Raw genomic sequence first — 25,995 nt, forward strand, 5'->3', positions numbered from 1 at the left:
AAAATCACAACCCTGTGCCTAATTCGCTAAATCTACCCTCTTTGTCCAATTTGGTGCTCCTTAGAAAAACCGTATACGACTTCCGTATAAGCAACCAACTCCCGTTCATATTGCAATACTGATGCTACTGTTTAGTTATTATTGTTAACGTAAAAAGAAAGAAAAAAAAACTCACCTACAAAACTTGGCACATATATATTATAAGATCCAAAAAAATCCAAAATTTTAAGTACAAGCTTTTTGTTTTTGCTGGCTGTACCTACAGGTTTCAAGCCGAGTCTATTAATCGTTGAAGGGTTCTGTTTTGCAGCGACTATTCTGGCTGAACCACCAGAATGTCACCACCAGTTAATTGTATTGGTCGTCACCGAACTTACTTACATACTCGTTCTAAATTTTGAATACGCAACTGGCTTCCAAACGAACGTTGCAAGTCAAATAAGAAAAAAAACTTGTAAAAAGACAGGTCAAGATTGTTTATCTTTTTTCTATTCCTAAAAAGAACGAAGTATAGTTGACGCGTCTTTCCACGAGTACCAGTTTGAAAACTCTCGACATTAAAATATTACATGAACTGTTTTTATTAAATTCCCCCGAATGTGGGTTACATTATCAATACGAACACACTGAGCCCCCGAATCCGAACAACTCAGCCCCGAACTTTCGATAACTCATTTTACATAATAAGGGAGTACGAACGCTTTTCCAAGCGCGTAAATATACTTCCTCCCGGAATAAATAGGTACCTTTTTGTTTCCAAATTTCCTAAGTTCCCGTGTTTTTATTACGATTGCATTGCCGTTGCGTATTTGTTTTCGCGGTTAAATGTATATTTTTTACTCGCGACGAGCCTCGGGATGGGTGTGCGCCGCCCTGTGTGACAAACGCACGACCCACTTTTTTCCAATTGATAAAGCAAGGCTTTTGGATAATTGTGGGGTGCTTTGAGGGTGAAAAGTGGAAAAAAAATTCAGTTCAAATTGCTTTGTTAAATTTAAAACAGTGAAATGAAAAAAAAAAATACCACGGCGAAAATTTTAGATTTTAGTACTTAAATCTAATACTTGCGTATAATGAATGGGCATCATTAGTTCCTACAAGTTTTTAATCTAAAGAAGTAGGTATTTTTTAAAGTATTATGATTAAAAACTCTGTACAAACAAAAGTTTTTGTGTAATACGAGTATTAGTCCGATTTTGGAAGATATGTCATACACGTATACTTAATCACGAAATTAGCCCATAATATTTCAGCAGATAATTTTAATTGAGAACATCTCTGTAAGTTTTATAAACGGCTTTTGAAAAAGTGTGGTTAACAAAATTAAAGATTAAAGTGTACAGCAACAAAGGCGTCAAAGTTTACATCTTTAAAAAAAACAAAAATACCTTAGTTGTCAGTTCTATTCCCAATCTCATCTCACTCCAATAATACCAAGTGATAGACTTCAATGAAACCGCAAACGCAGGTATCTGTTTAAGCCACAAAGCCTTTGTTATCAAAATAGCACTACAAACGCATCCGTCATTCTGTTTGAAAGTACATAGCTTCATTCCAATATTGCACTCTCATTACTTCATTTGCATTGTGCACGGCAAAGCGCGATACCAATCCTTTTATATATTCGACCTACTCGAACCATATCCGTAACAGGAGTACAATAGCACTCCTTATATGAGTAATGATCGCAACTATGCACGTCAAAGAACTAGATATAAATCTTTTAGTAATCGATGTGCCTCCGATGTTTATTTATTGCATCGATACTCAAGTATCGAGATATCGGCTGAGTTTTTTCTCAATAATAACAATGGATGATTTATAGAGCTGTTGTCGGGGGCGTATTGAGTTTGTTTAGCTTTTGTAGCGTTTCTGCTGAACTGTGTAAAAAGTTCATAGCTCCGTTTATAGGTTAGGTTCGCTAATTGTTAGTAGACAAACAAAAGTTTTACCGGCCGTTAATAAATGAAGCGGCTGTGTTAATACGGGTATGAAACTATGCACGGATGCCCCTAACTTTGTTGATTGATACGACATTAATAAGCGGTACGAATTTGCGGATGTAAAACGCAAGCTGTTTTTATGGTGAATTTAATAATGATGTGGAAAGAAATGAAAATGATTTTCATGTTTAGATGTATACCTATTATAAATTCAACGCTGTAATATTTAAATCGTTGCATAAATGTTACACTTTGAGAATAAAACAAAACTGTATCTAGCCCGTAATTAGTTCATAAGACAAAAACATTTCACAATCAAAAACCCAAAATCGAAACGCTCAAATTAAAAACTAAAACAAAATTACGACAACCGCTCGCGATCAAACAATAACTATTTCCAAACAGACGAGACCGAAGAACTTGAAGAGACCGAGCCTCCAGAAGTATACCTACAGAACCTACCCAACCTACCGAATATACCGGAACTACCGGACTTACCAGAACTACCAAGTCTACCGACGTCACTGCCTACCGAAGAGAGGCCCATCATAATACCTCCCCTGCCACCAGTTAACGATTCCGGAAATATTTATATCAGATACTTAACCCGTAAGTGTAATAACAAGATTTTGGTCTGTTTCAGAAATCCAGAGATTTGCAAGTCGAGCTACAGTTTTTATGATTTTAGTTTTAAAATGGGAATTTTCTGAACACAACTTTTTTATATTGGTCCACACATACATCTTTAGACTAATCTTAGTACCAGACTGCGTCAAAAGGAAGCCTTACATTTGGTGTGTATGCGTATTCTCCACAATATCATCGAAAAAGGTAAGTGTGGTTAGATCTTTTGTCTCTGTCACACAAATTGTGTGACACAATCACAGTCCATCTTATCGATTTAGGCACCTCGCGCACTAAACGCCACAACCACGACCAGTAGCCGCAACGGCCAGATTAACTAAAGAAACCATATGAACGTCGCACACTTGGCCGCAACGGCCAACTAGCTGCTTCTTTAGTTAATCTGATCGTTGCGGCCAATGGTCGTGGCCGTCCAGTCCGCGAGGTGTCTTATGGTTGATCAAAGTATTCCACAACCAAATAAAATGTCTCCACCATATCATTATACATCGAAATCCTTTAGTAAACCGTTGATGTGTTGATTCCTCTAGCCGTGCCACGTGTGTTGTGTTGAAATGAGCGTTTAATAACCGGAATATAAATTTCCGATTCTATTTATTTTACTCGCAAAACCGGATCCGGGTGGACACGTTCATATTATTGTCATAAATTGCCTATACGTTCGCTTGCATTCGATTAACAGATGCACGCCTTAATGAAATGTGCCTCTACATTAAAATGAATCTGGCAACTGAATGCGATCATCCCCGATAATCATTTCGATATAATTACAAAAAGCCGTAATCAGCATAGCAATGTAATAATTCTTACTCATTATGCGAGGTTCCATTGTTGGATATTATGAGGTTGCATTTTCAGTCATACATAGGGTAAAAAATATGTACATGAAAACCTGAAAATTTCTAGAACACCTGGAAGCAACCTATAAATACGTTTTGAATCGCCAGAAAAATGCATGGAAACACCTTTTTTAATGACTGTAGGTATCTTTTGATTATGTTGACTTAGAAGTTTGACTGTTCCACTGCCGTAAAGGGCAGCAAATCTAATTATTTCCTCCTGCTGACCTTCACGCGTTCCTTAGAAAACGGGTCTTGATAGACAGACAGGCGGACAGCAAGTAATCCTATAAGTGCTCCGTTTTTTCCAACCAAAGTACGTTAAAAACAAGGCAATCTGGTGACAACCCAACATCAAAAACTTGCACAAACCCCAATCAATATTTTCATCTCTCCAGCAGAGACTTCAGCGAAAAAATATCACGGAAAAATGATGTAACGACGCAGCATTTAAACAATCGTGAGGTTTCGATTTCCAATCAATTATGTCCGTTATTACGCAGTCGTTTTTAAAGCAGTGCGGGCTCAGCGCGTATTTAATAGTTCGCATCAGAACGATTTTGCTTCGCTGAATAATGGATACACAATAAACGACAGCAATATTTCCCTTTGTTATGCGTTCCAAGTGATTTTTTCAACGACACCGCGGATTGTGCAAGATAATGGATTCTGTTGGGTTGGGAAGTGGTTGAAAATTTAGTTTTTTTTATAATAGGCATGCAATTAGTGAAGTCGTTAACTTTATGTTTTGCGGAGAGTTTCTGTTTAGTTTTTCTCTTGAAATAGGACTGATTTAATATTAAATGAAAGAAGTGAAACAAATGACTATCTAACTAACTGATTATTAGCCTAAATAAACAAAAGCCTTGTTTAACTGTTATTTAATTGGTCAAATATTACTGTTTACTATAATTTTCACGTAACGATCAAAATTCTTATTGGCCCTTACTTTGTTTTGAGTAGTATATTTCAATTCATAAAACCTTAGGTATATCTTTTTTTTATAAATGGTAATGGTATTTTTAAACTCACTTTTTGTCTGTCCCTGAGGTTGACTAGTAGAGATCCCTTTAAGGGATAAGTTCGTCTTTGTACATATAAATAAATAAATAAATATCACGGGACAATTCACACCAATTGACCTAGTCCCAAAGTAAGCTTAGCAAAGCTTGTGTTATGGGTACTAAGCAACGGATAAATATAATTATATAGATATAGATACATACTTAAATACATATTAAACACCCAAGACCCGATAACAAACATTCGTATTTTTCATACAAATACACACACACATACATACATATATCTCATTGTTTGTCAATTGTGTTTGTTTACTTATTTTGTACAATAAAGAGTTTACATACATACATACATACATACATAATGAAAAGTGACTCTATATACTGAGCGACAAAAAATCTGGCCCTCAAATGTATGCAGTAATAGGTAATTTTGTATGTAGAGTGGGCCAAATTGTGCCGCAGAGTATATTAGTTTATCTGACATGGATTTAGTTACTAACCCCCTTATTCATAAACGACAATCAAACCTATTTTAGTTAAAATGCCGCTAAAATTCGTTTGTCCTTATCTGTCACTTCGACATTGGTATTTGTTAGAAAGGGACAAAGCATTTGTTAGTTAACATAGGCTTGTTAAGTTTTATGAATAAGGGGGTAAGTTTTTAGGTAAATGTAACCAAGGGATGGAACGAAAATTACTGACAGTTTTAAATATTCTCTAATTAAATAAAATCTAGGATGTACCAGATAAACTTCCATGTCAAAAAATTCTTCTTCAAAAAAATATTTTCGTACCTGCACACGTAAATCATTACCAAAAAACATAATAATATTTATTAGTTCTATTTCATTTATTCCCAGCTGTATATGTATTCTACTTATACATTATTTTATAGACATTTTGATTTTATCCGTCGTAGTGTTAAAAAAAACTGTTTTAGCCATTTCGTGCACGTCCCAAGCCACGTTTCAATTCCGCTCATGAAACGTGACCATTCACGGGGGTCCGTGGAGGAATAAACATATCCGTCACCCGTCGTGTCTACTGACTACTTTGGTCATATTTCGATAACTTTTTCTATGAATTATCCCGTAAATTCGTCGACACCTTTTGCTTCATGCTGAGCATTTTGCCACGTAGATGAGCACCTTCTCGCTTATATGTATGTTTTTATGGGCAATAAATGTTTTTTCTTTCTTTCTGGAGAGGGTTCTGCTACCACTAGATATTATAGATGCATACGAATTTGTACGGAATCTTCGGTGCCAGAATCCGACTCGCACTTGGCCGGTTTTACAGGTACTGTATCGAAAACACAAACTGAGACATGGATGCACAAAAAAACCAGAAAAAGAGACCAGCACTGAGAATCGAACCCAGGTCCTCAGCAATCCGTGCTGTGTGCTATAACCCCTACACCAGTCGAATAAAAAAAAATCTAGACACGAATTTTTCCTATGCATTCATATCTCAGGTTGCTTATTTCTACTATGCTACTTAAGCAGCAGCACTAGCGACATCTATGTTTCGTGTCTAGATTCCTGTCCAGCAGTGGTGTAGGGGTTATAGCATGCAGCACGGATTACTGAGGACCCGGGTTCGATTCCCAGTGCTGGTCATGTCTCAGTTTGTATTTTCGATATGGTTTCACGGATACCCGTAAAAGTAACAAATTTGGAGTTGAAATAAAAATACAAAAATACTCCAAAAAACAATCATTACAGGTGTAGACTGTATAATGATCTTTAGAGTGTAAATTAGTAAAATAAAACAACTTTTTAATAATAATGCAAAACTGGACACGCAGCGCGGACAAGGACTATGACAGCACTCTCGATATTCTTTTGTTTTCTTTCCGCGCTGCATGCTTTCCAATTTTATTAGTGGCCAATTGCTAGACAGCGTTGGTATACAAACTCTTTATTTAAACTTTGTACATGCGTCGTCTACAATCCGCCCCCTAGTGCTAGAAGAGCACTATATCACCCCCGTGGGGACAGTAAGGCGACGCGTGTGACGAGCTGTCGCAGCAGCCCTGAGCGTGTGCGCACGACTACTATTCGAACGTTATCGTCGCGACCTGTATGAGCTGCGCTTTCTGCACCGTAACGCCAAAACCACGGTCCAAATTGGGTTCGTAGAGCAGTACATATACACCCTCTCTTAGAGGCCTCGTCTTCTTTTTCCGGTTTCTCCTGCGCAGGAGTGTATGCTTGTTTTTGAAGAGTAAACCTACTTCCCATCCATCACGAGCTGACTCATCTAAAACTTTTAATGCAGGTAAGTGCGCCTTATTTTCACGACAAGCAGTAGACACTCCTTTAATATCTACCGAAAAGGAATGCTTTACTAGTTTATCTATTTCGTGAATATCGGACGTAGACCTGTCGATCGCAGAATCGGCGTGAGTGGTATGAAAAACATTGTGACTTACATGTGGCGCGGTAGAGCGAGCGCGACCACAGTAGCCGTGGATGGACCACCCTAGCATGCAGCGAGTTGCGTACGGCGAATTTCGGTCGCCGTGAATTATTTGGAGCGGCGCTATTAGAAAATAATTATCTTCGCCGATTAGTAGCCGCGGCACTACACGCTCTTTGCACACGATATCTTTGACAGTTGACAACAGAGGATCAGAAATGTTGTTCACAAAAGATAAATTTTGCACAGGCAAACTTAACTTAGACACTTTACGTAAACATAATTTACGATAGTTATTGTCTCGTCCCGCTATATCGGCGCACACCTTGGGCGCATCTGATTGACAGACCTCAAGGCCGAACGCATCAATGAACTTAATATCACTGGCACTTTCACACTTCAAACCTAACTTATCGGCTAAGTCACTATCAATAATAGAAACAGACGCGGCGTCATCAAGTAGCGCGTACGTTTGCACCACACCTCGGGGTCCACGGAGGGTCACAGCAACCACTTTTAACATAACATCGCCTTCCGGTGCCGACTTGACGTCCTCGGGCACGGCGACATGAGCTACGGTAGCGTCAGCTGCGGAGGCGGCACGCGGCGGCTCGCACAGCTCGGGCGCGGGCTCCATGGTGGCAGACATCGATTCGTCATACGAGTACACAGGTTCACGTGATTGTCCAGAGGTTGTATTTTTCCAATGTAGAAGGCGATGATGAGGTTGGCGGCAATGTTCGAAGTCACAAACTGGGGCAGAGCATGTGCTGATGTCATGGTGCGTTATTAGACAACGCGAACATAATTTTTGAGCCTTTACGTACCTCCATCTGTCTCTACGCATGGCGCGTTTAAATGTTCGACAGTCTGGTAAAGCATGTTCGGCCTTTTTACAAAAGTTACATGTCATAACATCTGGTTCAGCGCTTACCGTAACAAGTATGGGTCGAGCAGGGTTGGGATAGCAGTCACTAGCTCGCTTGACAGGATTGTCTACGGGTAGCGGCCTCTTGAATTCACGCGGTTGATAAAGCGTACCCGCGATTGAAACTTTTTCAGCCTCTCTCTTCAAAAATTCAGCCAGTAACACTAACTTTGACTCCCCGGCGCGCAGCCGATCGTACGCAAAGTCGGTCCACTTTCCTAGTAATGTACTGGGCAGCTTTGATGTTATAGCTGATGCAAGCTCTGGGTTGCGGAGATGGTCGTCTTGTTTCAGTGCGCGAATTGTTGCCAAGCAATTATTTACCTTCATGGCGAAGTTAATAAGGTCATATTGATAAAAAGCAGGCAAGGGAGGCAATTTGCGTAGTTTTGCTGTAAGGTTAATAATAATCAATTCTGACTGACCGAATTTTAGCTCTAAAGCTTCCATGACGGCTGCGGGCGATGTATTGCCGATTAGCAAATCGGTGACAGCTTCCCTAGCATCGCCTCGTAGAGCTCGTCGAAGCCGAGACAGGTTTTCATTTTCTGAGAAACTGCAGGTCAACACAGACTCGTCATACGCATTCTTGAAATGGAGCCACTCAACGCAGTCGCCGCTGAACAAAGGCAGGTCACGCGGCATGGCTAAGCGACTTAGTAATCGTTCTTCACGTTGAGAAGATGATTGATCCATCATGTCTTTGATTGCATGAGCCAACTGTAGTATGTCTGTGGCTTGTGCAGGCGCTGCACGGTCGGAAGAGTGCGCGACCGGCTCATGCTGCACAGGCAAGGGAGACATATTTACACGTTGATTATGTAACCAATTATAGGGCTCCTGGTTCTCGCTGTGGCTGTGACTGATAAAGTCGTCCTCCCTATCAGACTCAGCGTCGAGGCGAGCTAAGTCGGCCGCGAGTCGTTTGTCGATGAGGTCCTTCTCGATGCGCGCCTTTTCCTCGGCTGCCTTTAACTCTAATTCCTTCCGCCTTGCTACCGACGATGCTGATGACTTTTTCGACTTACTTGAGCGAACATCGGAGGGAGACGGCTGGACAAATGTAGAATCACAAGGAGGTTGCTGATGTGTACATGGAACATCGCCGAGCCGAGCTGATTCTTCTGCAGCTAGCTCGGGGCAACGTTGCCGTGTCATAGGTGGTGGTGGCGTGTTGAACATTATGTCGCAATTTACACTGAATTTAAACTATGAAAAAACTATTGCACTGGTTTTAATTAATTTATTCGGTTCGATGTACCAAAATTGTAGACTGTATAATGATCTTTAGAGTGTAAATTAGTAAAATAAAACAACTTTTTAATAATAATGCAAAACTAGACACGCAGCGCGGACAAGGACTATGACAGCACTCTCGATATTCTTTTGTTTTCTTTCCGCGCTGCATGCTTTCCAATTTTATTAGTGGCCAATTGCTAGACAGCGTTGGTATACAAACTCTTTATTTAAACTTTGTACATGCGTCGTCTACAACAGGTACTGGTCATTTATGAGTTTGTCAGAGCAACTCTGTACAGTTTTGACAATTTAGACGGTTCACTTTTCTTGTACGGCTAAATGAGCAATTAACATTCAACCATGAAAAACAATCATTTCCATAAAAATGAAATTGGTAAAACGTCAAGTTGTTTATCATAACAATTTACCTCCAACCTCTGATTACCCCCTTGAGGGTTGGAACCTTTAGTTTGCTACAAAAATACGGGTAGACTAGGGTAAAACGACTCACGCTTCTTATTACGAAAGGGGTCGCGAGAAAACCGTCGGCTACTATTGGAGTAGGTCGTTCATAGTAATCAGGGGTATCGGGCACCCAGTGTAGCACCTTGATAATTTAACAGGCGACAATTCTTGTTAGCGGAATTGCTATGAGACGAGTAATTGGACTTCGAGTGGGGTGCCATTAAAAAGGAGGATTTAGGGCGCATTTTCATTGCTATTAGGATACGTTTGTTGATGCTGAGACTGAAACTTAAACGTGTATATTTTTTGTTGGTAAACAGAAAGCGGAAGTATCGAATGGCATCTTTCATTCTAAATGGTCAGTAAATTTAAGTTGGTCTCTCGAACGAACTCGCTCACCGTACGATCAATAAGAAAGAAAGAAAAATGATTTATTAACGGTCCCAATAGTACCACCACCAAACACAAAAAACAATAATATATTACTATACAAGCATAATTTACATTACATTGTATGGTGATGACACCAATTGTCACCGAAAAATGGTCTCTATGGATATTGTTATAGCCCAAATTTGAGCTATAACAATATCCATAGAGATTACGAGTACGATTGAAAAATGTCGCAAAAACCATTTTTTATGATTTGTTGCTACAACTCTACACTCACTGTAAAATTTTTAAGTGTCTCTGTCAGTGCAGTGGCGTGATGTTAAGACTAACTCGATTCGTACCGGTCTGCATACATTTTTTTGGTGACGTTATTGATGACAGTTATGGAAGAAATAAATTAACTGCGATCGGGAACACATTAAAAACAATCACGGTCGCCATCTCGTAAAACATAATAATATCAAGTTCGTAGTAAGTTGAAATTGTGTTGTCAAAATGAAATCGTCTGCGAAATTAATTTGCAACAATCAACAGTCAGTAAAAAACGCTTAAAACAACCATCAGCTGAATAAAACCTTAATCCTACTGAATGTCGCGAAAAATATGCACATGATTTTTGTGAAATACTGCTGGAAACGGTCGTATGGAATTCGTAAAAAAACCCGGAAGACATAGTACGAGTAAACACAACATGTCTCGGTGCCGTGCTTTTATGACGAGTTTACTATGAGATCATATTGCTTTGTGAAGAGTTCTTTTAACATTCGGCTTTGCTTGCGACGATTTCATTGTGCGAATTGTGTGGGCGAATGGCTTATTGGAATAACTTTGGATGCCTCATCAATATTACCAACCCAACGAACACAAATTAGCATTATCATGAATGCCGTATCACCGAATAGGAAATCGTTGGACTTATTTATTTACATACGGGCTTATCGCGGGACCACCATTGTTATCGCCGTGGGACCTACTCGGAATTGGGGTTTGTATCACGGTGATCTGCAAGGGCCCGTACATACTGCAATCCAAAATGCGCTATTAATAATGCTAGAGACTGATAAAAACTTTGCGGCCAGTTTGATGGTAATGGCTAAGTGATCAGGGAGGTTATAGTAGTCAAAATACCACAAACGGGACTTATCACGCTAACACACACAAGTAATATTTACCTCGACGTTTCGGCCACATTACAGTGGCCGTGGTCACGAGTAGACTGAAGTGTGGGGTGTCAAGACTGCCACACTTTGTGGTATTTTGATGATGAGTGATGTTATAGTATTTTTACGCGACTGCCCGAAGGAGGGCTATGTGTTTTTCGAGCGCATGTCGTTATGTGTGTGTGAAAAAAATTCTAACTGATGATGCACACTGCATTTAAATCTATCGCCTTGTTTAAAAGATCTGAGCGTACAGACGGCAGGAAGTGACTTTATTTTATACTATGTAAAGAAAGATAATAATCTCATAATAACGTTGCACAGCGATCGATCATGAGTCTCCGTCGCTAACTTACAGCAAGATGCATTATGTTTGTATTTCTTATAAAGAACATAAATTTATGGAGACTGGACTTGGAGATGATAAAATAAAGTAAATGACCTGTTGTATGCACGCACAGTAACAGTAGAAGTGCACAGAATTCATGTTGGACTTTAATCTTAGTAAATATTGCCATTAATTAGCCCGATTACCATCACACGACCAAGTTACAAACAGTGGCATTCAGGCCCTAGAAATAGAGTCGTATCAGATATTTATGCACGCTTGTTGTGTCAGATATTGGTGCTGGTGACTGTACCATATCTAAAATAGGCAAGATTAGGGAGTAAGTAATATTAATCGAGATTAATCATCCGCGTAATTTGAATCGTTAAACTCAAAATTAATAACTTTATAGGTAAGTTCAACTACATTTAGTCGAACTTTGTCTAATAAAGCATAGTCAAGTTTATCTGCTATATAACTGAAATGGATGCACTCACAAAGATCCACATTTATCATGTAATTCTATTTTATATGGAAAAAGTGACTCTTTATTTTTGCGCCAGTACATTACGGTCTTATTATGCTTGGTACCAAAGTCAAGAAATCTCAGGCATGACAGGCTTTTTCCACTGTAATATTATTTTATTTTATTTATTTATATATTGCATACATGTAACATAAGCTCTTTAAGTTAACATGAACCCTGGTAGGGTATAGCATTTGTTGTTATAATTGTTACTATCTATTTACTATTTTAAAATCTTTTCTTTTACAATATCTAATTTCTGTACCTATATTAATTAATGAATCCTACAATAACCTAACGTCAACTTAACGTCATTATCGTCATCCAAGCTTCATATCCATGCTAATTTAAGTCAATTCGACCACAAGAAGAACATCGGTTAAATCTAGCGTCATCATCACATTATCATTATCATGTAGCCGTTATAGGCCTCCCCCAAATTCAGCTTGGATTTATTAAAAAAACTTTTTAATTATTTACTTGCATGCTTCTAAAATAAGAAATCTATGTTTAATTCAAGATTGTACAGATCTAATGAATGATGTTTTTCCATTGTATTTTATCGGATAACTTCGTATTTAAATGTCTTGCTTTCTCAATTAACTTCAGTAAACTTCAATAAGCTAGTTGAGGAAGCAAGATAAATACGAACTTATCCGACAAAATAGGCAAAACATTATTCACTACATTGAAGCTGTGTTCTCTTTACAAGTAATCATAGGAAAGCTCAAAAGAATCATATCGCTGTCCAGGCTTCTACGCATCCGAACGCCTCTAACTAAACGAACCGAAACGAAAATACCTAAAGGGACTCCGGGAGGACATTGGAAGCACGCGGAAACGTTTGATTCCTGAACTAGAAAATGAAATCCCATTTAGTTCTGCGTACGCTGAGGTCACTCCCTGGGGCGCAGGGATCGATGTGACATTAATAAACGAAAAAGTAGCGTATTTTCGGTACTGTCGGAGTTAAAATATTCATGGAACGGACACCGTGGCGGTTGGATTGAGATTAAAGATATGTGAAAAAAGGTAGGTCGGCTTTGACCGTGGTATTAGCTGGGGAGCCGTCAAACAATTCATATCGGACGCGTCCCCCGACAGTGCACACGATTTGGGACGCGTTGGGGAGCTGAGGTTTTATAGGTGCACTTGATTTATGTTTTTTTTTCTGATCGGAATATGGAAGTTTGGGAATTACTGGCTGGATAGACATATTGGTTACTGTACTCCATTCGTCTAGTCGAAATTATTCTCGAAATTATGCTGAGCCAGTGTCCGATTCGGAACCGAAATGACACATTCTATCCTTTGTGATATTATTTATTTATTTATCTATTTACTTACACGCAACATGACGGTTGACACTATAACGTTACATTAGATGTACCATCAGCCAAATATGTGGTCTATCAATTTATAAACAAGTTCCTATCAAATAAATATGTCGCTATTATTGCTTTATGACATGCAAGCGATTATCAACTTTAGGGTGGTAGACCACATATTTGTCTGATGGTACCTACTCAAAAATTTAATACGTACTTACTAAAAACTACTAGTTCACAAACGATTAGTTTTTAGCAGTGTGTTGTCTATTTGTACTTACTAATATTTTTGTATCTTGTGCTGTTGTGTATAAATGTATTTTCTTTCTTCCTTTTGACATTGACTGGTGATCGGTTAGAAACGTATAAAATATTAAGAGAAGCTAATAAATACTTACGGGAACGCTGAACAAGCTACTTTTAAAATCGTGGTCACATTATTTCCAAGTTGAACTAGAATTAATAAAAAGGTAGTCGGCGAGTGAATCCCGCGCAAACATAATTGTTCCGAGGCAGCGCATTTTTTCGTGAGATAATGCTATTAATCTCGCCTCGTAATGAAAATGTACCGGGCTGCGTCAGCAGCAGGGTTGCCACAGTTTTATACGTTATTCTACATAAATTGTAAACGCGAAAGTTTGTAGGTGTCTTTCAAAGAAAGAAGACGTTTATTCGTGACTTTGGCTTTGCGGAGGGATGTGGCGTCTCTCTGCATATTATACCGCATCTACCATGGGGAGTGTTCTGACGAACATTTCGAATTGCTGCCTGCGGCTAAATTCCACTACCGCACTTCGAGGAACCGTCTGTCTTTCCATCCTCAACGTCTTGATGATTGGCAGTCTAGTACCGTGCGTTTTAAGCGAAACTTCTTTCCTCGCACGACGAAGATCTGGAATCAGCTTACAGCGGCAACATTCCCGGAGCGTTACAACTTAGGGATCTTTAAGAAACGAGCCTACCAAATCCTAAAAGGGTCGTCAACGCACCTGTGATTCCCCTCGTGTTGCGGGTGTCCATGGGCGACGGTGATCGCTCTCCATCAGGTGACCCGTCTGCTCGTCTGCCCCCTCATTTTATATTTAAAAAAAAAAGACTTTATACGTTTGTAACTCTGCAAAAATGGTTAGGTGGATTCGGATGCAGTTCAATTTCTATTGTTTTTTTTCCCGATATCCCCTCGGAGTCGGAAACGAATGTAGATGGCAGGATTTCCCTCACATCCCTCTGCTAAAGCTGTAGGTCAAACCATTAGATTACGACAACTCGTGACGGTATGTCCATCGGGACATCATGAGAGTTGCGGGCAACTGGTAGCAAGTTGTCGTTAATTGTGGCGTCCTTTGTTCAACGTGGACATTTTCCGGCTGATGATGAAGATAAAGACATCTTAACAAGCATTATCTGCATCGTTTACGAGCAACCCTACATGCGACAATGCATTAGGGAGCCATTGCGCCGAATGCCGGCCGTCATACGAAGCGCTGAATTCAGAGACTAAAAATGTACCAATATAACGAGACTATCGTAAAACATTTAACTGTTGAATAAAACTTAATGGGATGAATAATTCAAAGTCAAAGTCAAAATATCTTTATTCAATTTAGGTTATAACAAGCACTTATGAATGTTAAAAAAAATCTACCACCGGTTCGGAAAAACCTCTGTTGAGAAGAATCCGCCAAGAAACTCAACGAGGTATATTTTTTAAAACAGATTTACAATATTATTACATGATTATTTCAAAAACATAAAGCGACGGCAGGGTTAGGAATAGGAATTGAATAGTTTCATTGGGTTCGTAAATACTTAAATTACGTGGTAGGTAACCCTTACAATTTTCCTCTGGAAAAATATCTTAAAGTCTGTATAATTAGCCCTCGTTTAAATTTATAAAGAGTTTACGGAAACTATTATTTCTTGATTACACCAAATTACCGAAGAATAACTTGTGGTAGATATTTTTATTTCTATAAAAAAACTGTTTTTTTCTATTCTTGGCTTGTATTTGTGTTCCAATGCTGGGCAAAAAGAAAGATATATCCGGCTGTCTTTTTTATTGTAGCTTTTATGATAACTGTTCTTTTTATTATCGGTTTGCATTGTCATACAAATTAAAAATCCGTCCCAAATTTTAAGTCAATGTGACTAGTGTATCAAATTCGATTTCCTAGATTTGAAGACAACATACTAGGGTAGGACCTTTTCATAGTCATCTTTGCTATGATTTTTTTAGAGGATGTACGGAATGTTAATGTGGCATCAGTAGCACCAAGGTTCCATCATGGTACGCTATTCAGTAATAAGCCCTTTTGAAAGGAGGCTCCTCATTTTAGCTACAAAAACTCATTACCACTGAACGTACAAATTTGCCCCTTCATCCACTTCTAAAGTCCGAACAAAAACTTCCAAAATTTAATATTTATCTAAAGCACCGCACCAAAGTCGGCCCTTAATTTATTCATAGTCGAGAATAGGGTCCGAATGGTCCAAAACAGTAACGAGTGGTCCATCGCTCGTAAAAGAGGAGCCTTGTGGTCTAATACATAATTCATCCGCAACTTGGGCGCATATTCCTGCCACAGAAAAAGTGGTTGACAGAAAGATTAATAAAATATTTATCGCTGTCTCAAAACTGCGTTTTCTATATTTTTTCACAGAACATCGGAATTTAATCTCGTTAAATGTTAGCCATTTTTGTTTGACGTATTTTTTTAAGCACGACAACAATTTCTTATGACAATGTTATGTAAAGTTTTGGTTTCTGTTTTTACTGTGCTCTTTATTTTTATGCGCTAAATATTCATTCGACTAAGTTCCTAAGTAGCAGGTGCGAAACAAATTTATATTTTATTTTATAAGTTCAGATTCGTTTGAGAATATTTTTTAGTTGTAAAAAAAGGCTTACATTTCTCGTAGCAAACATTTTGATTAAAACCTCTACAATATTTAAAAAAAAAAAACCGGTACATTAATTCTTATGCTTTTTCCATGTAATGAGGGCTATCGCGTATGAATTCGCCGCTAGAGGCGCTAGTGTAGCGTGAGGTCTCCGAAATGTCAAATCTCATAGTTTTTGGGTGAGCTACGCGGGTTTATTTATAATTAGAATAATTTTGTGAATATTTTGCAATATCTGTAATTAATTATGGCAAATATGCGTTCCGGGGCAATGAATGTCTGTGTTTTGAGACAGTTTTGTCTTTCGGAAACCTTTGTCCTCCCTTTTTTCCGAACAAAACGGGGACTATGCAACACTGTGGCATGCTCGATATTTATATGGTACGGTTTTAAGGTGTATTAAATATGATTTTAATGTAAACTTTGTTTCCACGCCCGTAATAACAGACTTTCAAAACCATACTTAAAAACCTCACGCAACAGTGCGCCATCTAGTGAGACAAAAAACGATAGCCCTCATTGGCACGTAGGATTCGTGACGTATGATTGTTGCGATAGATGGCACCACACGTTACTAGCGTATCAAACGATTAGTGTTGGCAGCACATTCGGCGCGTATTGCCAAGAGATACGGGTTCGAACCACATATGGCGCATCCGAAAACTTTGTCGTTCTTAAAAAACCTTAAAATTCATTGAGTTCGCCATTAATAATGTAAATCGGTCTCATATTAAACTTGTAAGAAAGTATTGGACATTTTGTTTAAAGTGTCCGGTCTGTTCTAGTCTGTATTTAGGTATGTCTAGATTAGTTTAACAAGAGTTATAGTTCCATAAGTTTAGGATCCTCTCGCGTTAATATACATATGGCGAGGAAAGATTAGTTCTTTATTAGATTTGCCGCGATGACAATAATAGAACTATGGTATGACAACTTCACTAGCATAACTCCTAACCGCAACTTCGTCTATGTAGAAATATATTTGTGTATCAAATATTTTATCTGATCTGAGTTCCCATGCTGGCCTCATCGTCATATCAGCCGTAGGACGTCCACTGTTGGACATTAGGCCTCTCGCAATATAAAACCTAACGCACGTGGGCCTAGAAGTGTTTGTTAAAAACTTCATACAAATCATTTATGATTCTTCATTGCAGGTGTACGCAGGTTCCTGTACTGTTTTTTTTCCACTGAAAAAAAAACGGTTAAATAACGCCTGATTTTATACCTACAACTGTCTGCTTGTTCCTCTTTCAAGTTGTGTTCAGAATTTCCCAACTAAGTATAAGTTTTATTGTCAGCTAGTTCCTTTAATATTTTTTTTTTGGCAGCGAATTCTTTGGCTGACTTTGTTTTTTTGTCAGCCAGTTCCTTCGCTAATTTTGTTTTTTTTTTTCTACGCAGATCCTCCAGAAATCACTATACGGCCGCGCAATCTCCAAGTGCGCGCCAACGGCATCGCGGCTTTCTACTGCGCGGCACGTGGTGACCCAGTGCCGAATATCCAGTGGCGGAAAAACGGCAAACGAGTCTCAAGTAAGTTCAAGAATCCGTACCGGAGGGTCTATTGCGTATAGTTTCTGACACTCGCGATCACAATCAAATGACAGTTTTTGTATGCGAAAACTGTCATTTGGTTGTGATCGCGAGTGTCGTAAACGGTACGCGATAGACCCTCCGGTCGTTATTCGAAAGTTTCGACCGCCACAATTTCGTGTTCACATTTTTTACTAATTGGCTGTAGATTTTAATGTCGATTTCGATTATTTGTTAGAATTTCTATTTCCATACCAGATAGGTAACTGAAAAACTGTATCAGAATCTTCTGCCATTTTTACAAAAATAAAATCGACGAAAATGATTAGGAACACTTAGGAACAAACGCTCGAATAATGACTCTACATTACTAAGATCCAGCAAAAGAATGCCAATAACGCGTTCTTAGAGCCTTTACACGCCGCGTTTTAATCGCGCGGGTGACGCGCGTTGACAGCACGTTTTTCCGTCCATAGAGCAGTCATACAACTTATTGCATTTGTAGCGATAATAACGCGTATCGACGGCGCGTTTAAACGTCGCGGTGTGGCGGTAAAAACTATGAAAGTGAAGCATTAAATTTAATTGAGTTTTTGGTAAAAAAATATACAATCTGTTTGTGCTTACTGTACGTTCTGTTGAATATACTTGCATTGTACAGCTAAATTTCAAGTCAATCCACCGCGGAAGCTGGAAGCGACATAAATTCTACTCCCGAGATTTGACCCACACATACCTATATAGTTAGGTATACATACAACTATAGTACCTATGTACGTACGAGTATGTATGTAAACTCTTTATTGTACAAAAATAAACAAATAAAATTGACAAATGACATAGTAACACGGTAAGTAAAAACCTTCGAGGTTTTTTTTTCTCAAATTTTAATATTTTATCTTGTTTGGATTATGTGAGTCTTAAATGTTAGTCACTCCTCAAAAGACGAAAAAAATACCTGATTATAGGAAAAACGCTTAGCGTGTCAACTAGAATTTCGCCACAGACCAAAAACCCGACACTTGCGATAAAACAGCCAACAAAGAACCGTTCCACAACTCACCACCGCAGCAGATTACACGTTATGACGTCTATAATTTTCGCCCTGATTGAAATGTAAAACCCTCGGTTGCCGCCCATAAATATCTGGCCGGTAACGACATCTATAAGCCGGGGCAATGAGCTGAAAAAACGAATCGACCGGCCACGCACGCGAAAACCCCCCTTTGTAACCCCCACCAAATAGTTTCATCGCTTCCAATGAAAAATGTAATCTGTTCTATCATTCCTGTCTTGCTCGCGCACCGTGAGAGACTGATGGTGTCGATCACATCCGCTCTTATTCATATTCCGCGCGCTTTGTCAACCTTGATCTTGATTTTCGTCAGTCTTAAATTCGATTTGTTGTTCAACTGAAAGTTAGTTGTTTGATAGACGATGTTTGCACGGAATCGTTTTAGGGTCTCCAGGGCAAACTGTAAAAACCCCTCGCACTTAGCTTCGTCGTGTACTATTGATTGGTTATTTGAAGTCTTTTTGTATTTTTTATTTCAACTCTAAATTTGTTACTTTTACGGTTTTTTTTGTAGTAGAAATAAGCAACCTGAGATATGGGTGCATAGGAGAAATTCGTGTCTGTACTTGTGTCCAGTGGTAGTGTAGGGGTATGGCACGCAGCACGGAAGGCTGGACCTGAGTTCGATTCCCAGCGCTGGTCTCTTTTTCTGGTTTTTCTGTGCATCCATGTCTCAATTTGTATTTTCGATTTCATCGTGTACCTTACCTACATCTATTAGAAACCTGTAACTCGGCATGAAGCAACTGGAGGTTATGGGGGAGGCCTTTGTCCTATGGCTGACATGATGATGAACTTGGCAGGGATATTATTAGTCATGCCGTCAAATAATAAAAGGAGGATCGTCAGGTCGCGGGTAAACAAAGTAATTGTTTATAATTCATTAGTTAGTTTCAGTTTTATGTGCGATTTTACAAAACCTTATTCATGTTTAAATTCCATTGCCGAAGTTATCAATCCGTTAAAACAACAACGAGACTAGTAATTTATGTATTCATAGCAAATACAATATTATAAAGTAATGTAGCAAATGAAAAACATAATGCTTCACTGGTTCGCTATGCAACTATTATGATTAAATTGTTTGCGGACAAGCCGACATGCGTCACGTGATCTAATTATAAATTTTCGTTATTATTTAGACACGAACTTGACTTTCATATACTCCTCTAATATCCTGTCCTGAATTTGGAAAAACCACCTTTTCTTGTGTAAAATAGAGTTTAAATTTGGAGCTAGCTTGAGGGTAGAATAAGAGCTTGCGGGCTTTACCCGTGTACGTTTAATGCGTGGTTTTTTAAACACTTGCGTGATGGTATTTGTTTGATTTGAAATGCCACGAACACGCTTTTACGCATCAAAATACGAATTAATAGCTTATATATAAAATTTAAATTAATAGCTGTTTCACCATCTATTGATTAAATTTATTTGACGGATCAATGTGATGCCGTCTATTCGAACAAATCAAACAGAGACGACATTTATCCGTCAGATTAATTTAGATGTCTAGCTAGCTACGTACGAAATGTCATCCAAATTTGTCTAGCCGTTTTAGCGTGAAGAAGTAAACATACACACGCGTGTTTGTTCTCGGGTCTTGGATGTTTAATATGTATTTATCTATATAAGTATGTTTATCCGTTGCCTAGTGTCCATAGTACAAGCTTTGCTTAGTTTGGGACTAGGTCAATTGGTGTCAAGTGTCCCATGATATTTATTTATTTTATGCTTATACTCACAAACTTTCGCATTCTACCTATTGGCAGTAGGATTTAGTGGCCTATTTTATTTATTATAGTGCTTACAGTAAGCACTATTTGCCACCAGGGAACCCGCTTACGGGTTTACAAGCGTATTCCTTAAAAAAATACGAAATAGCTGGATTTGCCGTACTTACTCGTACTTGCTCGTTTGCCATCCAGACGAATAAAAAAAAAATAATGTGGCGTGAAAGAGGTCACAGATCAACTACAATTGTATCAATATAGCTATAGTATAAAATCGATATAGTTTCCGTGGATAACGCATAGTAATAAAGGTAGTTGTTTACAATTCCGATTCCCGCTGACTGTCATTCACTCATACAATTACCCCCCCGCCCCTGTCATAAACAAGGAAAAAGCCCATATTTCTTTGTTTTCAACTTTCGCCTCGCTGCCGAACTGTTTACACGCTCTACACGTAGCTCTACAAGGCTCTACAGACTCTTCACTATCTTTTAATGGTTGCCAATTCTTAGATAATTCCAAATAGTCTGGATAATTCTTTGTTTTCTAGTTTGAAGATTAACTCAAGTATTAGGATTTAGTTATAGTGTGATTGTGAGTGAGGCAAAAAAGTTGATAAATAATTTGACTACAACAACTTCTGAATATTTTAGTTGCAATTAGCCATTGCTTCTGACAATACGTTAAGTTCCTTTGTCTAAGTATCTTTCTTTCTTTCTTATACTTTTTTTTTTAAGAAAACAAACGCAATGTGGCTTCGGCAACTTAATTTCGTTTTGCCAAATGTTATTGTGTCATTTTTGTATATATTTTTCTTCCTTGCAATATTATTTGTTAAGCTTGCACTTCGACAACAATTCACCTATTCCTCAAGAAAAGGATACATAATTGAATTGCCATGTGAACAAAAGAGACGCAATGACCAAAACACGAGTACGAAGGCTCCATTAGACAAAATGCGTGCCCAACAAATTTCTTTTCCTATTTATTATCGTTCTGCATTGATTAAGCCGTACCAATTGCCTCCCCGACGCGTGTAAGCAACGCATCGCAAACAATTTCCACGCCAGTTCCCAAGAAGCTGAGCAATAAAATCTACGCGAACAAAGTCACTTCAAGATTGACAATCAGGCGACGCGTCGACGCGCCGCCATGATGGATTACGCGTGTTGCCAGCGTTGGGAGAAAGTTTTTTTTTGCTGAGGAAGTTAGAATTTCCAGCCTGTTGAATATATTTTATGTTTTTTTTCAACGTTTACGTTATACGATTGCTGATATTTTCATTTTTAATAGAAAAAGGGAGATCCGTTTCGTACAATAGCCATTTTTTATTTATTAAGAAAGACATTAAAAGGATTTTGTAATACTGTTAGTATTTTTAATGTCAGCCAGCGTGTAAACAATATCTTTCTGTTAATAGATCGAAGTAACAAAACAAAGCAAATTTTGAAATGTTTGAAATCAGAACACATTGAGTATTTTTAGACGTTCGTAAAACTAGTATTTTTTTTTACCAATCCAGTCATTAAAGCTTAATAGACAACAATGTTCCATCTCAGCCCAGGCTATTTACGTCCCACTGATGGGCACAGGCCTCCTCTCAGAATGAGAGGGCTTGGGTCCTTCTACGTGACATTAATAGTGAAATAAAAAGCGTATATTGAATCTATGGCAACCCTGAACGCGAGACAAGCGACAAGCGTGACTTTCACGTAGATTGGCTGCAATCTTCTCCCCTACAAAATGCTCTGACATATACAAAATACAAACTTGATATTTTTCGGCGTACCGTATTCTAATGCTTACTTTTGCCACCTTGCTTATAGGTATTGTAATTATGGTCGTTTTTTTTTTGGAGTTGAGTCACCATTAGGGCCAAAAAATTCAAAATTATTTATTTTCAAATGCGCCAAAGGACTAGGTCCTTGCTTTTGTTTGTAAATTTTATAGTTATGAGGTGGCATACATTATATTTTATGGTCGTTAGACCGGATTAAGGTAAGAACAATTAGTTAATTGATGTCAGATATTATAGTTGGCCCTTATATTATAAACTATTACATAATTATTTAAGTTACTAACCTTAACCCGCGGCTTCGCCCGCATTAGAATTAGCTTAATGCCGTCTGAACTGAATCGTTGTATATTATGCCTGTGCAATTTTGAATCTTGTTGCCGTGGCAACGCCATAAATAAATGTCTTGGAGTTTGGCCTGAAAAAGGTTCCGGTAACAATTTGAAAGGACAACGTTCGCTCGCACAACGCCATCTACTGATTGCAAACCAAGTTAACATGTCACGTCATCTTGAGAGTGACAGTGCCCTCTATTCTTGTTCAAACTTAAAATATTATCCCACGGGAACGCATTAACGGGATCTCAAGTATCCCATGTCTCAATGCAGATCTTTGTTTATCTGTACGCCAAGTTTCATGTAAATCCGTTAAGCCGTTATTGCGTGATTCAGTAACAAACATCCAAACCTCCAAACATCTTCACAAACTTTCACATTTATAATATTAGTAGGAAGTAGGATGTATGTACGAATCTGAATTAAATAAATAAATAAAATAAAATAAATAAAAGCTTGTACTATGGATACTAGGCAACGGATAAACATACTTATATAGATAAAATTAAATAAATACATACTTAAATACATAATGAACATCCAAGACCCGAGAACAAACATTCGTATTATTCATACAAATATCTGCCCCGGCCGGGAATCGAACCCGGAACCTCAAGCTTCGTAGTCAGGTTCTCAAACCACTTGGCCATCCGGTCGTCTGACTTGACTGAATTGACTCTATATTGTAAGTAAAAAACAAAATTAACGCATACAAGAGAAACAAGAGTACAAAGATGAACCTTAAAGGGATCTCTTCCAATTAAACTATGAACGTTGAACAGGACATTTGAAGCAAGAGTAGGTATGGCAGGTTTTGATTTGACAAAATTGCCATGGCGTAATTCGGCTATGAAATATATTTCCTTTGTACAACCTCTAATTCTAAACACTTATTTTTAAAGCAATCGACCCAAGAAATTATAAAACTAAGTATTAATAATCATGTTTTGTCCTGTTCCATGCAAATTGTGTACGAACATATCTTTTGACGTATTCTGCCACCTCGTTTTAGAAACATGGAGTTTCACAATGATCCTTTTGAGTAATTTTATCCCGGAAACTAAGAATAGAAACTCTTCTCTCGATTGAAAATGCAACAAAACAAATGAAATTAAGTGGAATAGCAGCAAGAAATAAGATTGTTACAAACTCGACACAACGAGTAATAACTGGTTGATGTGCCAACCATTCAATATTTGAGTCGTATACTTAGTTAATACGATTATATTTATCTGCTAGTATTCATTCATGCAAGCACTATACAGCTTCCAATAAAAACCCAAGCTCTCGAAAGTCCAAAATCCTCAAGTTATAGCGTCATTACAGTCTGTATTTTATAGATGTCGTTCTGTAAAAATGACAGTGTATTACAGCCTCTAATGGTCTCCTTAACAGCCATTTGTACGATGCAGCCACATCAATGTTTCTCTTTAATTAACCTAATTTCAGGTCGAAAGCCGACTATAAAAGTTTATTGTGCTCGATATGGCTTTGGGAAATGTTCTATTTGAGCATTTTAATAGGATTGTGTAAGCTCTATCGAATTTAGTTCAAGGTAGAGAAATAGATGATCAAAGATATTGGATTAACATACTCTAACATTCTCTTGATTTGATACAGATGGAGCGTTAATATCTACCGCGTGTTTCCTATAACAGGAACACTAATTAAAATGATGATTCCGTATACAGCGAGTACAAGCACTCCTTATTAAATCTTATATCTCGAAAGTTATGCTCGGAGTTTCTTTGCGCGATAGAATCCAGAATACGGAAATTTGCCGAAGAACTAAAGTCACCCACACAGATGGAAGATGCAAGTTGAAGTGGCAATTAGCGGGCCACATCTCTCGAAGAACAGATAACCGTTGAGGGAGGAAAGTCCTCCGCGAACGAATCGAAAGAGGAAGCGTTGGTTATTAAAGTTATTGAAATTAAAAATAACAAGTTGTATTAATTACGTGACATAATTCAATCGTTGATATTCATCTCCATCTCAGCATCTTAAACCTTTTATCTTTTATAATTCTGTCCTGCGAAGCTTACAACCCTCTCTAACTCGGTTAGGAATTCGTTGTAAGGAGATCCCAGATTTCCTAAATCTTTGAGTCCATTATCCGAGCTTTAACGTATTTTCTGTGGAATCTCAAGTTTCTAGATAATTCTGCACTACTAGACTTCATTTATTATTTAGGAGTAAATTCCTTTCAACCATGCCATGATTATATTCTGAAATGAAAGTTACATTTTGATATAAACGATCGAATCCGACTTTACTTTATCTATATATAATAATTATTTAACCACCTTTTACTTTTTTACTCCACGATCCACAAGTGCAAGAAAGTTACATGTTTCTATGCGACATATATATGGTTTAATGTAAAATCCTCCTTCCTTCAGTTCCACTTATGTCACACAGAACCGACTAGGTACTGCAAATAAAACTTAAGATGCGTGTTTCAAACTAAAGGAGGTCATTCTCAAAGCTGACCACAGAGTCGTTTCTGAACAAATCAAGGTATGTATTTACATTGGAATTAGAGACCGACGGGCTAAGCATCAAACCACGTATAATGTCACTCAGATGTAACTGCCTTCATGTGTGATCACGGCATAGCAAAGTAAAGGCCGGCAACGCACTTGTGACTCTTCTGGTGTTGCAGGTGTCCATGGGCGACGGTAATCGCTTACCATCAGGCGATCCGCCTGCTCGTTTTCCCCTATACCATAAAAAAAAAGTTAAAGGTTCACTCTAACTAAAAAACATGGAATATTTTTCACTTACAGTTAGAAAAGTAGTTTTTACTCCGAACGGCGTCCAAACAACCAGTGTTGTAATAAATGTGCTCCGATTTCTCTCCTACATTTTCATCACCATTCACAATTTAGCTATCTGTGGAGCGGCGAAAAACTAGATAGAAAAAAACACTCACATCACCCCTAGAACAATGATTACAGTAATAAATTTTCCAGCACAATCTTGGCTAGTGTATGAGAATTCGGGCATTTTGTGGCAATAACAAATGACGGTGGCGCGCAACTGATTAATCGCTTATTGTTCGCTTTTTCGCGTTCGAGACAAATTAATCACAATACGGGATGTACATATATTTGGGGATATTAGGATGGCCAGATGTATTTTATCTCTGGATGCCGACTACGTACATTCTTCATAGTAATAAGTCGTTTTATGATAATACTTGTGTTTACTCGCGGCTTCTCACGTTTAAATCATTCCGAGATTTCACTAAATCTGCATTGAAATTTTAAAATACGTTGTGGATTTCACTAAAGTTACATTAAAAATAACCGTGCCAAAGGAGGATGGGCAGATTTGTATGGACTCTGGCCTAGGAACCAATGACGACAAGCCTTATGTAA

General features: G+C 38.2%; 1 protein-coding gene across 8 annotated transcripts in view; it reads left to right on the top strand.

Moving 5' to 3' along the window:
• The window catches only part of Lar (tyrosine-protein phosphatase Lar), a 474,823-nt gene that overhangs the window by 327,432 nt on the left and 121,396 nt on the right, over positions 1-25,995 (top strand). For 7 of the 8 annotated variants that reach the window (XM_074091236.1, XM_074091242.1, XM_074091237.1 and 4 more), the window contains 2 exons: positions 2,349-2,552; positions 17,546-17,677. In XM_074091236.1, the coding sequence (XP_073947337.1) occupies positions 2,349-2,552; positions 17,546-17,677 (336 nt within the window). The remainder of the gene's footprint in view (positions 1-2,348; positions 2,553-17,545; positions 17,678-25,995) is intronic. The other variant, XM_074091241.1, reaches the window with a different exon arrangement.

Source organism: Choristoneura fumiferana, chromosome 8 (genome assembly GCF_025370935.1).
Source record: "Choristoneura fumiferana chromosome 8, NRCan_CFum_1, whole genome shotgun sequence".
Lineage (NCBI taxonomy): Eukaryota > Metazoa > Arthropoda > Insecta > Lepidoptera > Tortricidae > Choristoneura > Choristoneura fumiferana.